At 60.9% G+C, this 12472-nt stretch overlaps 1 protein-coding gene across 3 annotated transcripts in view; it reads right to left on the bottom strand.

Moving 5' to 3' along the window:
* Window positions 1-1928: 1928 nt before the first annotated feature.
* Window positions 1929-12472, bottom strand: part of LRP1 (LDL receptor related protein 1) — a 98394-nt gene continuing 87850 nt past the window's right edge. For 2 of the 3 annotated variants that reach the window (XM_062597463.1, XM_062597464.1), the window contains exons 68-89: window positions 12227-12343; window positions 10417-10523; window positions 10166-10298; window positions 9644-9763; window positions 9026-9148; window positions 8583-8726; window positions 8359-8493; window positions 7942-8061; window positions 7357-7628; window positions 7086-7264; window positions 6701-6807; window positions 6335-6451; window positions 5750-5926; window positions 5255-5395; window positions 5004-5177; window positions 4762-4923; window positions 4374-4548; window positions 4170-4274; window positions 3903-3967; window positions 3559-3646; window positions 3258-3402; window positions 1929-3089 (exon numbers count right to left, since the gene is read on the bottom strand). In XM_062597463.1, the coding sequence (XP_062453447.1) occupies window positions 2949-3089; window positions 3258-3402; window positions 3559-3646; window positions 3903-3967; window positions 4170-4274; window positions 4374-4548; window positions 4762-4923; window positions 5004-5177; window positions 5255-5395; window positions 5750-5926; window positions 6335-6451; window positions 6701-6807; window positions 7086-7264; window positions 7357-7628; window positions 7942-8061; window positions 8359-8493; window positions 8583-8726; window positions 9026-9148; window positions 9644-9763; window positions 10166-10298; window positions 10417-10523; window positions 12227-12343 (3047 nt within the window). In that variant the 3' untranslated portion in view covers window positions 1929-2948. Of the gene's footprint in view, window positions 3090-3257; window positions 3403-3558; window positions 3647-3902; window positions 3968-4169; window positions 4275-4373; window positions 4549-4761; window positions 4924-5003; window positions 5178-5254; window positions 5396-5749; window positions 5927-6334; window positions 6452-6700; window positions 6808-7085; window positions 7265-7356; window positions 7629-7941; window positions 8062-8358; window positions 8494-8582; window positions 8727-9025; window positions 9149-9643; window positions 9764-10165; window positions 10299-10416; window positions 10524-12226; window positions 12344-12472 lie in introns of those variants that run through there. The other variant, XM_062597465.1, reaches the window with a different exon arrangement.

Raw genomic sequence — 12472 nt, 5'->3', positions numbered from 1 at the left:
CCCTGCTTGGTGCTTGCACCTGCTGTGCTCCATCCATTATGCAGCGAGGGAGGCTAGGCGCTCAGGGGCCACTTGTGTGTGCCCTCAAGAGCAGTGAGGCCACGCAAGGAGGAGGAGGGCTGAGGGATGGCAGGGCAGAAGGGTTTGTGCATCCACTGGAAAGAGAACAGACATCAGACAAATGACTCCCTGGCATGCACCGCCCCATCCCCGCTGTCACCTCCTCAGGGACTCATTGGTCAGCAAGCATATCTGGCACCCCCATCCACTGCAGATCATGGGTGAGCCTTGGATGTGGCCCGGGGGGCCTTGGCCTTGACCTGCTGCACCAGACAGGGCTGCTGCAGCCCCGGCACAGGCTCACCTGCAGCTCAGCTGCCAGTGGCCCTTGGGCTGGCCCTCTCCCAGCCTGCGCTGTCGAAGACCTGACACTTTCTCTGGTGTTAACCCCCCTTGCCATGCAGGGACACTGCAGGGCACAGGCCCTGGCAGTGCTGCACACTGCAAGCTGCATGCTGCCTGTGTGGGGAGAGGCAGGGTGAGCAGCTGCCTGGGTCTGTGGTGCTGCTGCAGGAGCAGGGCTGGTGCTTGTGCTTTCCCTTCTCCCATGCCCTGCTGCCAGCATTGCTCCCTGCGCTGCTCCCAGCTGTGCTGCCCTGCCAGCGTGTGGGTCTGAACTGGCCTTGCTGCGCAGCCGTGTGTATGTGTGAGTTCATGACCCCGGGCCTCACTGAAGCGTGTGCAAGATAGGAGTCTGTGTACAAACCCTCTCTGCTGTGAAGCTGTATCCCTACGCATGAAGGCATGCGTTCATAACCAGGAGCACACATGGGGTACATGCACATGAGGGAGTGCATGGCGGGGGGGACACATATGTGGGAGGCATACAGACAAGGGTGCCCACAGATGGGGTGCACATGGGGGGTGTGGACAGCGGGTGCACATGAGAGGGTTCACGTGGGGATGGCACATGGGAGGGGTGCACACACAGGGTGGTGCACACAAGTGAGCACATGTTGAGGTGCACACAGGGATATGCATGAGTACACATGGGGGGGCACAAGAGAAGCTTCATGCTTGGAGTGCAGAGGGTGGTGCATACAGGGGTGCTCAGGGGGTTGCACATGAGAGGCTGCGCATGGGAGGATGCACATGGAGGTGCCCATAGGGGATGCACACACGGGAGGCTGCACCCAAGGATGCCCACAGGGGTGTGCACACAAAGGTGCCCACACAGGGCTGCCCACAGAAAGGCGCACACGATGCCGCGCGTGCAGCCCCCCTCCCGTCGCCCGGTTCCCGAGGGCGGTTCCGCCACCTGGCGGCGGCTGCCGGGACCGCGTGCGCCGGCCGAGCCCGGCACCAGCGCCGAACCCGGGGCGCGGAGCGCGGGGCACGGAGCCGGGGCACGGAGCCAGGGCGCAGCGCTGCGGGGCCCAGCCGGCCCAACGCCAGCCCGGCAGCGAGGCAGCGCCCGTGCCTGCACCCACCTGGTCGCATGCGTGCTCTGTTTGCATGGGCACCGCTGTGCTGTGTGTGCCTGCCAGGTCGCACGGGCATGTACTGGCTCACCTGAGCGTCCGCTGGGTTATGTGAACACGCTGGTTCACAGGAGCACACGAGCACCCACCCAGGCACGAGCACTTACCTCTTTGCACAAGCACCTGCCAGGTCGCACAAGCACCAGCTGAGTTTAACGAACGCCCACTAGTTCACATACTCACGCGCTTGTTTGCACAAGCACGGGCCACGTGCCATGCGGCAGCCCGTGGCTCCAGCTGCAGCAGCGTCCTGAGCCAGGGGCCAGCACAGTCACTGCTGTGGCTGGCGGGACCCAGGGCCTGGTAGCACCAGCAGCATTACTGAGGTGAAAGCCTGGGAGCCCCTGCTGCCCCCCACCTCTGCCCCCCCCAACCAGCAGCCAGCTCTTCAGTTTTTAAAAATTTTATTTATAACAATATCTGTTTTGTTTAGTTGTAAAGTAATCCAGCAAAAATTATTAAAACATTTCCCCCCAATAAAAGGATAGGGTTGCCCCCTGCCCTCCCCCCACATGCGTTTATTTATTTCTACTATAAAAGCTAGGTCATTTTCATGTTTTTTTTTTTGTTGTTGTTGTTTTGGAGTTTTTTTGAGTGTGTTTCTTTTTTCTCCTGTTAAAAAAATGTGCATGTTGGAGAGCGGGCGAGGTGCAGGCAAGCCGTAGCGCGGGGCCGTAGTGGCCAGGCCAGGGGCTTCACCAGGTGCCCCCCCAGCAGCAGGGGGAGGTGAAAATGCCACAAAGTGAAGGGGGAAGAGGGGAGCCAAGAAAGGTGGCAGGGGGGCACAGAGGCCACACGGGAGGGGTGGGAGGAGGGCAAAAAGTGAGGGGGATGGAGGCAGTGAGGGGAAAAGGGAAGAAGGGCCAGGATGAGCAGGGATGCAGGGACAGGGAGAGGATGAAGAGATGGGGAGAGGATGGAGGAATGCAGGGATGTGGAGGGGAGGCAGGGAGGGAAGACAGAGCACAGAGGTGAGGGGAGTGGAGGGTGTAGCCCCTGAGCTTTGCACCCTCCTGCCTGGACCCTTTGCTGCCTGTGCCCTGCTTTTTGCAGTATCCCCTTGTCTCCATCGAGCGTGCAGTGCCCAGCCCTCGCCGTCCCCATCACACAGCTCCGCAGCACACTGCCCATCCAGCCTTCACCCGCACTCCCAAGCCATCCCCATTCGCTGGCGCCAGCTTGGCCCATGGCCGCCATGGGGGAAAGGAGGGGGGGCCCACAGAAAGAGATTTAAAATAAACCAAAGCCGAATCTGGCAATGAGGGGTGCTGGGGCCCAGTACCGGGGAATATACAGGTAATAATACTGCTCACATAGAAAAGTAATAATCCTTCATTTGTACATTTATACAGTGGCTCTCGGCTCCCCCCGACCCCCCTGCTGGGCCCATCCCGTCCCATCCCCACCCTATGCGAGGGGGTCGGCCAGCTCGTCATCCGCCCCCCGCGACAGCAGCTCCCGTTTCTCGTCGGTGCTAGCCAGTGAGTTGCGGCTGTTGTGGGCACCCATGTACAGCGTGGCGTAGACAGGGTTGGTGAAGTTGGTGGGCTGCAGAGAGGAGGGCGAGGAGATCGGATGAGGGACAGACACCATGTCTCCCCCAGCACAGCCGTCCCTGGAGGCACCCTCTGCCCCTGTGGGTGCCGGACCCTGCACAGGCGAGCACCAGCAACCAGCTCCCAGCGCTGCCAGCCCCACCCCACACACATGGCCCACCTTATCTGGGTCCAGGGCGAAATCGGCATCCAGCAGCTCGCCCACGTCATCGTCGGGCTCCCCCTCATACATCTTGTAGGTGGGGTTCCCAATCTCCACGTTCATGGCGCCGTTGGTCATCCGCTGGTGCTGGAAGCCCTTGGCACTGGGGGCAAGGGAACGGGGTGAGTGCTGGGGGGCACCGAGAGGGGCAAAGGACATTCCCATCTCTCCGCCCAGGGCTTGCCTGCACTGCACCAGCCAGGCAGCATAGCTCTCCCTCTGGCGCTATGCCCCCTCCCAGCCCCTTGCCCCAACTCACCCCTTAATCCTCCATTTGTACCAGACAAAGGCCACCACAGCAATCAGGATCAGCAGCAGCAGGATGGGGATGATGATGGAGGCTGCTCCTGTGGGGCCAGAGGCGCAGGTGCCTGTCGGTGGGTGCACGGTGCCACACAGCTCCCCCCACCCCCACCCCACTGCCCGTGCCATGTCTGATTGTGAGAGACGCAGCACGCCGGAGGAAGAGCCCCAGCTCTCCCCACCATCAGAGCCAGGCCTGCACGGTGCGGGTGCTGGGCAAACCAAAAAACCACATGAGAAGCCACCCCCCGCTCCACCGAGTGCGTCTCGGTGGCCCCTGGGAAGCCCCCTGCTACGCACGGCTGCTCTGCTGCTCGCTGACGATGAAGTCCTCACAGCGCGGCCCCGTGAGCCCCACCGGGCACCTGCCAGAGAGTGGGAGAGCCGCATGGTTAGCAGGGGGATAGGGAAGGGGTGGCTGTGGGGTAGGGGCTGCATGTGGGGCAGAGGGGGCATGGGGCAGGCGGCAGTCACAGGCTCCCTCCACCCAGGGGGAAGGAGAAGGTCCTTCCCCCGTGCCAGGCAGCCCCTGCAGGTCGCCTGCCTGCCCGCCCCAGCCCTGCTTACAGGCATTCAGGCAGCTGCGTCTTGTCGCCCACGGTGCAGGTGCCGCCATGCAGGCAGTAGTTGTCACAGGTCAGGCAGCTGGGGGCCACCTTGCCGTCTGGGCAGCTGCAGGGTGGAGAGCATCAGCCGGCACCCAGGGCACCCCACTTGCCCTGCGCCCCCTGGCCCTGCTTCCCAGAGCCCTCTGCTGCCCCCAGCACCTACACGCAAGAGACCTCTCCGCTCTGCTTGTTGATGTTGCACTTGCCCTCCTGGCAGCGGGAGCACTTGTTGTCCTGGCACTGGCTGCCCTCAAACTGCGGTGGGCAGCGGCACTGCTTGATGCCACTGGCCGTCATCTGGCACACGCCGTCGTTCTCGCAGTAGTCAAAGCACTGCCCTGCAAAGGGACAGCAGGCGTCAGGGTATGGGGCAGGCCCCACATGTGCCAGTGGCCATGAACCCACAGTGTCGCGCCTCTGCCCCTGCGCAGGCAGTTCCCCCTGCTTTGCACAAGAAACATGATTATCCAGGAGTGCAGGAAGCCCTGGGTGCCCCACTGCCCAGGAACTGCTCGCTGGGCACGTGCAGATAGGCAGGTGGCAGCACTTACGGTACTGGCAGCGGTCCCCGATGAAGGTGGGCAGGCAGCGGCAGTTGGGCTGGTTGCCCTGGTTGACAGTGCAGCTGCCGTTGTGCAGGCAGTAGTCAGTGCACACTTGCTGGTTGCAGCGGGGCCCCGTGAAGCCAGTGGGACAGCGGCATGTCGGCATGCCTGGTGGAGCGACAGAGCTGTCAACCTGCTGCCTGGCCCTGCTGTGCCCCAGTCACCCCGACTCTGTCGCCCAGCCTCACCAGACGGTGAAGCAGCACATGTGCCCCCGTTCTGGCAGTAATCCCAGCACTGGTCGATCTGGCACTTCTCCCCGTTGTAGCGAGGCTGGCAGCGGCACTTGGCCTGCTTGCGGGCGTTCAGGAAGCAGCTGCCCCCGTTGAGGCAGACCAGGTCACACGTGTCTGTGGTGGGCACTAGGGAGAGGGGCTGGGTGAGTGGAGCCGCCACTCCTGGCCACGCTGCCCTGCACCGGGCCCCAGGAAGCACCTACCGACAGGTGAGATGGTGGGTGAGGGAATGACCACGCAGGTGCCGTTGTCCAGGCGCTTGCCATTAGGGCAGGTGCAGACGGGGCCGCTGGGGCTGAGCAGGCACAGCCACTCACATTTCTTGCGATCGCAGGGGTTGGTCACTGCAAGGGAGTGGGGCAAGAGGCAGGGTGAGCCAACGCAACGCACCCACAGCCCCATGTTGTCAGCCAGCAGTTTTCCCTAATACCTGGACAGCTTCCCTCCATCATTCCATCCTGCTCCAGCACTTCTGGCCCCCCCAAGGATGCCCTCCCACTGTGGCAGGGAAACGCATGGCTGAGCCTCTTCTTACTCCAAAGCTCTGCCAGAGCTCCCCTTGCCTCTCTGGCACCCCATCCTACCCTGCCTCAGAGATGAGGCCCCTCAGAACCCTCATTCTCCCCCAGCTTGGAGACAAGGCCCCTGGCATCCCCAAGCCATACTGGGATCAGCCAGTGCCCAGGCCCGGCACGCACCCTCTGGCTGCTTGTACTGGTGGTAGAGCACCACATCAGTGGCATGATTGAGGCCAGATGTCAGGTTGGTGACGGACTTGTGCCCGAACTTTTGGATCTTGAAGATACGATTGTTGATGTAGGTGACACCATAGATGTAGTCCTCAAAAATGTCGATGCTGAACGGATGGCTCAGCCCTGGAGCAGCAAACGGAGAACACGTGGTCAGAGATAACCCAGGAGCAAATGGCATGGCTGGCTGTTCCTTGTGCAGGACAGGGCTGACAAGGGTCTCCACCCATATGAGGCTTCTGCCTGTGCTGAGACTGGGCCTACAGCAGTGCCAGTAGGCTCTACTCCTGCTGCAGAGCATTTAATGAGGAAGAGCGGTCCTTGCTGCTGTCTGCTGGACATCTACAGCCCAGCGCTGGGGGTCTGCCGTGCCCCCAAGGTGCCGGGCACACATGGCACAACCCAGGTCATGGGGGCCCCAAGGAGCCTATGGGGAAACTGGGGGTATGGGAGGATCACATCCCAGAGATGTCACCCCTCAGGCAGCTCTGTTTCCTCCTTGCTGTGCTGGTGGGTCTCAGGGGTCCTGCTCACCCTTCTTGTTGTCGATGGCCACTACAGGGTCAGTGCCATTGAGCCGGATGCTGCCGATGACGGAGAGCTTGGCATCAGCCCAGTAAAGCCTCTCGTTGTGGTAGTCCACAGCCAGCCCTGAGGATGCAGGTGCAGATGCAGCAGTGAAGTAGGGGGACCACAGCCTGCTTGTAGTCCTTCCTGTCCCCAGGGCCAGTAGAGGAGCACCTGCACTGCCCCCCTGTTGCCATACACTCACTCTTTTTGTGGAGCTCAGAGGAGACCAGGAGTTCTGGCTCCCTAGTCAAGCCTTCTGGCCCCAGCCTGGTTGCACGTCTTTCCCATCGCCCACCTCCACCCCTCATGCTCCTCCTAGCCTTTACTCACCTGTTGGCCACTGGATGTTGTCTTGCACCAGGGTCTCCCGCAGTGTCCCGTCCATAGCGGCCGTCTCGATCTTGGGGTGATTGCCCCAGTCTGACCAGTACATAGTCCTGCAAAGGATGCAGCAGGTCATTGCTGGCAGGGGAGAGCAGAGTAGTCCAGTGCCCCCTCAGAGGGAAGGCCCTCGTTTATTCTCCCAACACCATTCTACAGTTACTGCTGAAGGGAAATGCAACAGGCCAGCCAACTCCAACCACGCACAGCTCACATTGGCAAAGAAACAGTGACACTGGGGCTCAGAGATGTGCCACCATGGAAGGGCTTGTGGTAAGAAGAGTTGGGTGAGGGCAGGGTACAGGACAAGGGAGCAAGCCCTTGAGTCTCTCACCCCCTAAGCGGATCAACTACGATGGCGTGGGGTTCATCGATCATGCCTGAGATCAGCGTCTTGCGATTCTCGCCTTTCATCTGCGCCACCTCAATGACATCCCGCCCAGAGTCTGTCCAGTAGATATTCCCAGCAACCCAGTCGATAGCAATACCCCGAGGCATCTTCAGCCCTGAGATCTGGAAAGAGCAGAAAAGAGGGGGAGGTCAAGGAGGAGAAGCCTCCACAGGCGGCCTGGGTGACTCCCACTGTGGCCCTGAGTAGAGCTCACATTGAGGTGGGTTACACCACCGTCGATCTGGCGCCGGTTGCGGTTGGAGGCAGTGGAGGCAGCGGAGGAGGCAGGCAGCTCGCGGTACGAGATCCTGCCAGTGTGCCAGTTGGTCCAGTAGATCTTGTTGCCCTTGACATAGATGTCCATGGCATCAATGCGCACATTCTCATCACCCTGGAAGGCTGGCTCATAGGCTGAGTTGGGGTTGAAGGGGTACATGCTCCGGATCTTGTTGTCATCAGCAATGTACAGGATCTGATGCTCTGAGCCTGCAAAGGAGGAGCCGTTAGCAAGGGCTGGGCAAGGAGCCTCACTGGGTCACCAGGAGCTTGGCACCCCCCTCGGCCTGTTCTGCCAGGGCAGGACACACTGGCAGGGCACAAGGCAGGACGTGGTGCCTTCCCTTGACAGTGCCAGGCTTAGCATCCCAAAGGGCAGGATGCCCTGGCATCCATGCAACAGGCAAGGAGCACTGTAGGGCGAAGAGGTGGCAAGGAGGAAAAAGCAGCTGGATCCTGTGGGGAGGCGTGGATGCACTCAAGATTGGTGCACCCCCATGCACAGCATGCAATCCCTTCTGACCTTCTGCCTTGCACATGTTGTCTGTCTTCATGAAGTTCTTGGCACAGCTGCACACGTGGGAGCCCTTGGTATTGTTGCAGAGCTGGGAGCAGGTCCCAAATCGCAGGCACTCATTGACATCTGGGCAGAGGACAGGAGTTACCAGGGAGATCAGGCAGGTGCCTCCAAATGCAACCCAGTCTGTCCTGGCTCCTGGGAGCCGGTTTGTGCTAAGCAGGGCTCAGCGATCCCCTCGCTCCCCCCTTTCCCACTCTCCCCCCACTCAGCATGAGAAATCTCCATTGCATTTCTGCCACAAGGACATCAGTTCTGACTCCCCACATACTCTTCATTTGTGAAGATACACCTTACGGGTGAAAACCAACCATAAATCTGGCGGCTCAACCCTACGTCCTCCACAGCAGAGGCAGGGAGTACCTTGGCAGGAATTCTTGTCTGGCACCTTCTGGAAGCCTCTGCGGCAGGTGCAGTACATGGTGGACCGTGACTGGATGCACTGGGCCTCGTCCCCACACATGGTGGTGTTGGTCATGCAGTCATAGGACTTGTGATCTGCGGCGGGACATCATATCAGTGCCTGCACCTTCCCTGTTTCCCTGCTGCACACCCCAAGCACGGGCCCTCACCAGCTCCCCACTCACCGTGGGAGCAGGACTCTTCATCCGAGCCATCCCCGCAGTCATCAAAGAAGTTGCAGCGGAGGCTGGCACTGATGCACTTCCTGTTCTCGCACAGGAATTCATTCTTGTCCTGGCTGCAGCTCCTGGGCTTGGCTGTGGGGGACTCTGTGGAGGGACAGGGCAGTGGGCACGAGCTGGGGCAGAAGGGGAGCCAGCCCCAGCCCAGGTATCCCGCCCCACGAGAGCAGCAGGCAGAGAATGGTACATAAAAGACATAGCAGGGACCCAACAGGGCTGGGAACCAGGATGCCTGAGCTGGTCCCCCAGGTTTTGGATGGGAAGAGTTGAGCAAACTGAGGCCCAAATGCTGGCACTCAACCCAGGGCTTCACCAACAGCAGCCCGGGGACAGCCGCAAGCTGCTGTCGCCTGTTGGCATTGTGCGGCCAGTGGACCCCCACTCACCGCAGTCCTTCTCGTCGGTGTTGTCGCCACAGTTGTCGATGCCGTCGCACTGTCGACCAATCCACAGACACACCCGGTCGTTCTTGCAGCGGAACGGTCTGTTGGGGGGACACTGGAATTTCACTGCACCGGCAAACAGAAACAAACGGTAACGGTGAAAGGAGACGCCAGAGCCAGGCTGTCGCGCTTATCTAGAACCGCTGTTGGCCCTGCCTGCTCTCCGGAGAGACCCGTCCCATGAGCAAAAACGGGCTCCAGAGACAAAAGCAGGGAGTATCACCCAGCCACCAACTCAGCTCCACTGGGGGGGGGGGCATCAGCCCTCCCCTTCCCTGGTAAGTGAGACGCCAGCACCCTGCGTCTCCCCACCGGCTCTTGCTGCTCCAAGCCCCAGCCCCAGCCCAGCATCGCAGAAACTCTGCCCTCTCCATGGGCCGCCCCTGCACATCCTGGCCTGCAGGCTCCTGGCAGTGCTGCGGGGTCCCCACCGCCCCTCACGGGACCGGGGACAGAGGGCAAGCACCTGTGGCCAGCCAGCGGGTGCCCCAGGCCGGGTGCTGGCTGGCGGGTGCAGGCAGAGCCCTGCACAGGGGGCAGGGGCAGCACAGCGGCACTCACAGCACTCCTCAGGGTTCTCGTCCGAGTTGTCCCCGCAGTCATCCTCCCCGTCGCACTTCCAGGCCAGTGGCTTGCACAGTGTGTTGTTGCACTGGAACTCATCCAACGGGCAGGTGCGGACTGCAGGTGACAGGGGGACACAGCCCATCAGTGAGCACAGATCGCAGGGGCGCAGCAGCACCCACAGGACTGCAGCCCCTATGGCACGCACAGTTGCGGGGCTCGGAACGGCTCGTGTGCTCATGTGTGCACACACAGGGGGCTGGGGGAGCAGTGCTGACACAGACACAGAGCAGAGCTTCCCCCAGTAACCTGGGGCTTGGCATGTCGGTGCACTGCATGTCAGCTGTCCCCGCTGCTCCTATAGTCCCACCGGTGGGCGGCAACAGATGCACAGGCAGACATGCAGCCCTGTGACAGACCCTGCAGCCCTCCCAGTAGCAGCACCAGAGACATTAGAACACAGACAGGGAAGGCAATCAGCACAGAGGGCAAAAGGGAGCCGTGACACATTGGCATTACCCCCAGTGCCGCAGTTCTCCTCATCAGTGCCATCCATGCAGTCAGCATCAGCATCGCAGCGCCAGCGCATGGGAATGCAGTGCCCGTTCTTGCACTGGAACTGGTCAAACTCACAACGGGGTGTGCAGTCCTTCTGCAGAGGGAGGCAGGTGATGAGGCAGGTCAGTGGGAATGCAGCCTGGAATGGGCTCTCAGGCCCTCCATGGTGCCAGGCAGGGCAAGGGCTGAGGATGTGGCTGAGAGCACCATACCTCATCAGAGCCATCTGCGCAGTCATGGTCCCCATCACACTTCCACCGGCCTGCGATGCAGCGGCCATTGGCACAGGAGAACTCGCTTTCTGAGCAGGGCCTGGGTGCTGGGGAACACAGAGCAGAGGGGCGAGCCTGTGAGCATGCGGCGCCACCGGGGACAATCAGGGACTCTCTGGCTAAGAGTTTGGAGGGACACAGGCCAACACAGACATTCAGGCACCCAGTGGCATGGGGGACAGGCTGGGGTGCAAGCAGGACTGGGGGAGCTGCCAGAGAGGGCATGGCTATTCTGCCTCCCAGCTCCCTTCCCTCCCCACTGCAGGGCTTCCAGCTCCATTCAGGGAGATGGGGGTTATGGGGGGACAGTATGGCCAGGAAGGCTTGATCCTGGCCACTACCTCCTGTGTCATCCCCCTAAGGCAGCATTAGTCCCACATCCCTGCTGCCCCTGTCTGCTCCCTTGTCATTGCTCCCCCGCCCTCCCGCTCGTCCATGCCCCGTTTTCCCAGAGGCGCGGGCCAGGCAGCCCAGCCCGCTGGCGTGGCAGAGATGGGACAGCAGCGTGGGCGAGGGCCACGGCCAGAGCAGAGAGGGGCGGATGGGGCAGATTCTGGAGCTCAGCATGAGCCATGCAAGGGCAGCAGTGCTGGAGCCTTCCTGACACGGACCCAGCACAGGAGGACACTGGTGCAAATCCATCAGGGCTGATCCAGTCCCGACCCCTCTGCCCTCACCTCTAGTTTATTGTATTCACTTATTTTAAAGAATTGTACATGGAATCAAAAGATTTTGGCAGAAACCTACCTCTGTGCGCCCCATAACGACAGTGTGAAAATGGAGAAAAACATAAGATGAAGTGAAATGGCACAAACTCAAAAACACAACGTGAAATCAACAGAAAAGAAAAGAATTTACGCTCTAGAGGGAGACAGAGGCAGGTGGGGGGCAGTTAGGGGTGGGAGGAAGGAGCCGAGCCTCACCCAGCCCCCAGGAGCTGGGATCAAGAGCCCAGTGATGCTCCGTAGGTGGTTTGTGCCCCTGTAGAGCAACCAGAGTGAGTCCCTGTCCACCAGCAGAGCCATGAGAGCCCCCCGGCCATGGGCACCACCACCGCCTCTTGCGGTGCAGCAGGACAAGTGCTGGCACAGCCCTGCTAACAAGCAGCAACTCGTTAAGGGGCAGCAACCTGACTGCCTGCCACCACTTTCCAAACCAGCTGTCCAGGTCCAGGTTTGTGACTTAGGTTCAGCTTGTTCCAGACAGGCTACAACTCCCCTCCCAAAGCCAGTGCACTCACAGAGGCAAACTTTTTCAGGCAATGCTGCCTACCAAGCTGGAGCCAAACCACATGGTGATGGTCTAAAGAAAATCAGTTCCAGAATGAGGTCTGTTCCATCACGCTGCCGGCCAAGCCCACACAAGCTGCCTCGGGAGCAGCACCTGCGAGCTTAGCAGGTGAGTGCAACCGCACAATGGGCTGAACCGCTCTGCACACAGCCTGCCCAGGAAGGTGCTGGGATTAGCTGCCTCCCTGTTACCTGTCACCACTTCCAAACCTTCCTTCAAACTGCCAGGAGCTGGGGAACTTAAGACCCTTTGCTGAGGGACCAGCTAGGGTTAGGGTTAGAGCCACCACCCTAGCTCTGTCCAAGCGGAGAATGCTATGCAGCCCCCAGAGCAGCCCAGGGCACCCTGCTCCACACCAGTGGGGCCACGGAGCTGGCAGAGTGCCGCAGCAGATTTGCAATGCTCCGCTCTCCGCTCTCCTCCACACCTCCTCCTTCCAGCCAGCAAAGGCAGCACTTACTGCAGCTCTCCTCGTCTGAGTTGTCCCCGCAGTCGTTGTCATAGTCACACTGCCAGCGCCCCGGCACACAGCGGTTGTTCTTGCAGCGAAACTGGTAGGGCTCACAGGTGCGCTCGTCTGCAAGGAGGGGGAACACGACAGCATCAGTGCCACCTGCACAAGGTGAGCCGAGGGGCAAGCTGCGCTGCTCCCCGGCTCCTGCCTCGCTGAAGCCTCCTTCCACCCCAGCTTGTGTGCCAGAGCACC

Source organism: Rhea pennata, chromosome 29 (assembly GCF_028389875.1).
Source record: "Rhea pennata isolate bPtePen1 chromosome 29, bPtePen1.pri, whole genome shotgun sequence".
Taxonomy (NCBI): Eukaryota; Metazoa; Chordata; class Aves; order Rheiformes; family Rheidae; genus Rhea; species Rhea pennata.
The sequence above is the reverse complement of the archived record's forward strand: the minus strand, read 5'-3'. Positions and strand labels throughout refer to the sequence as shown.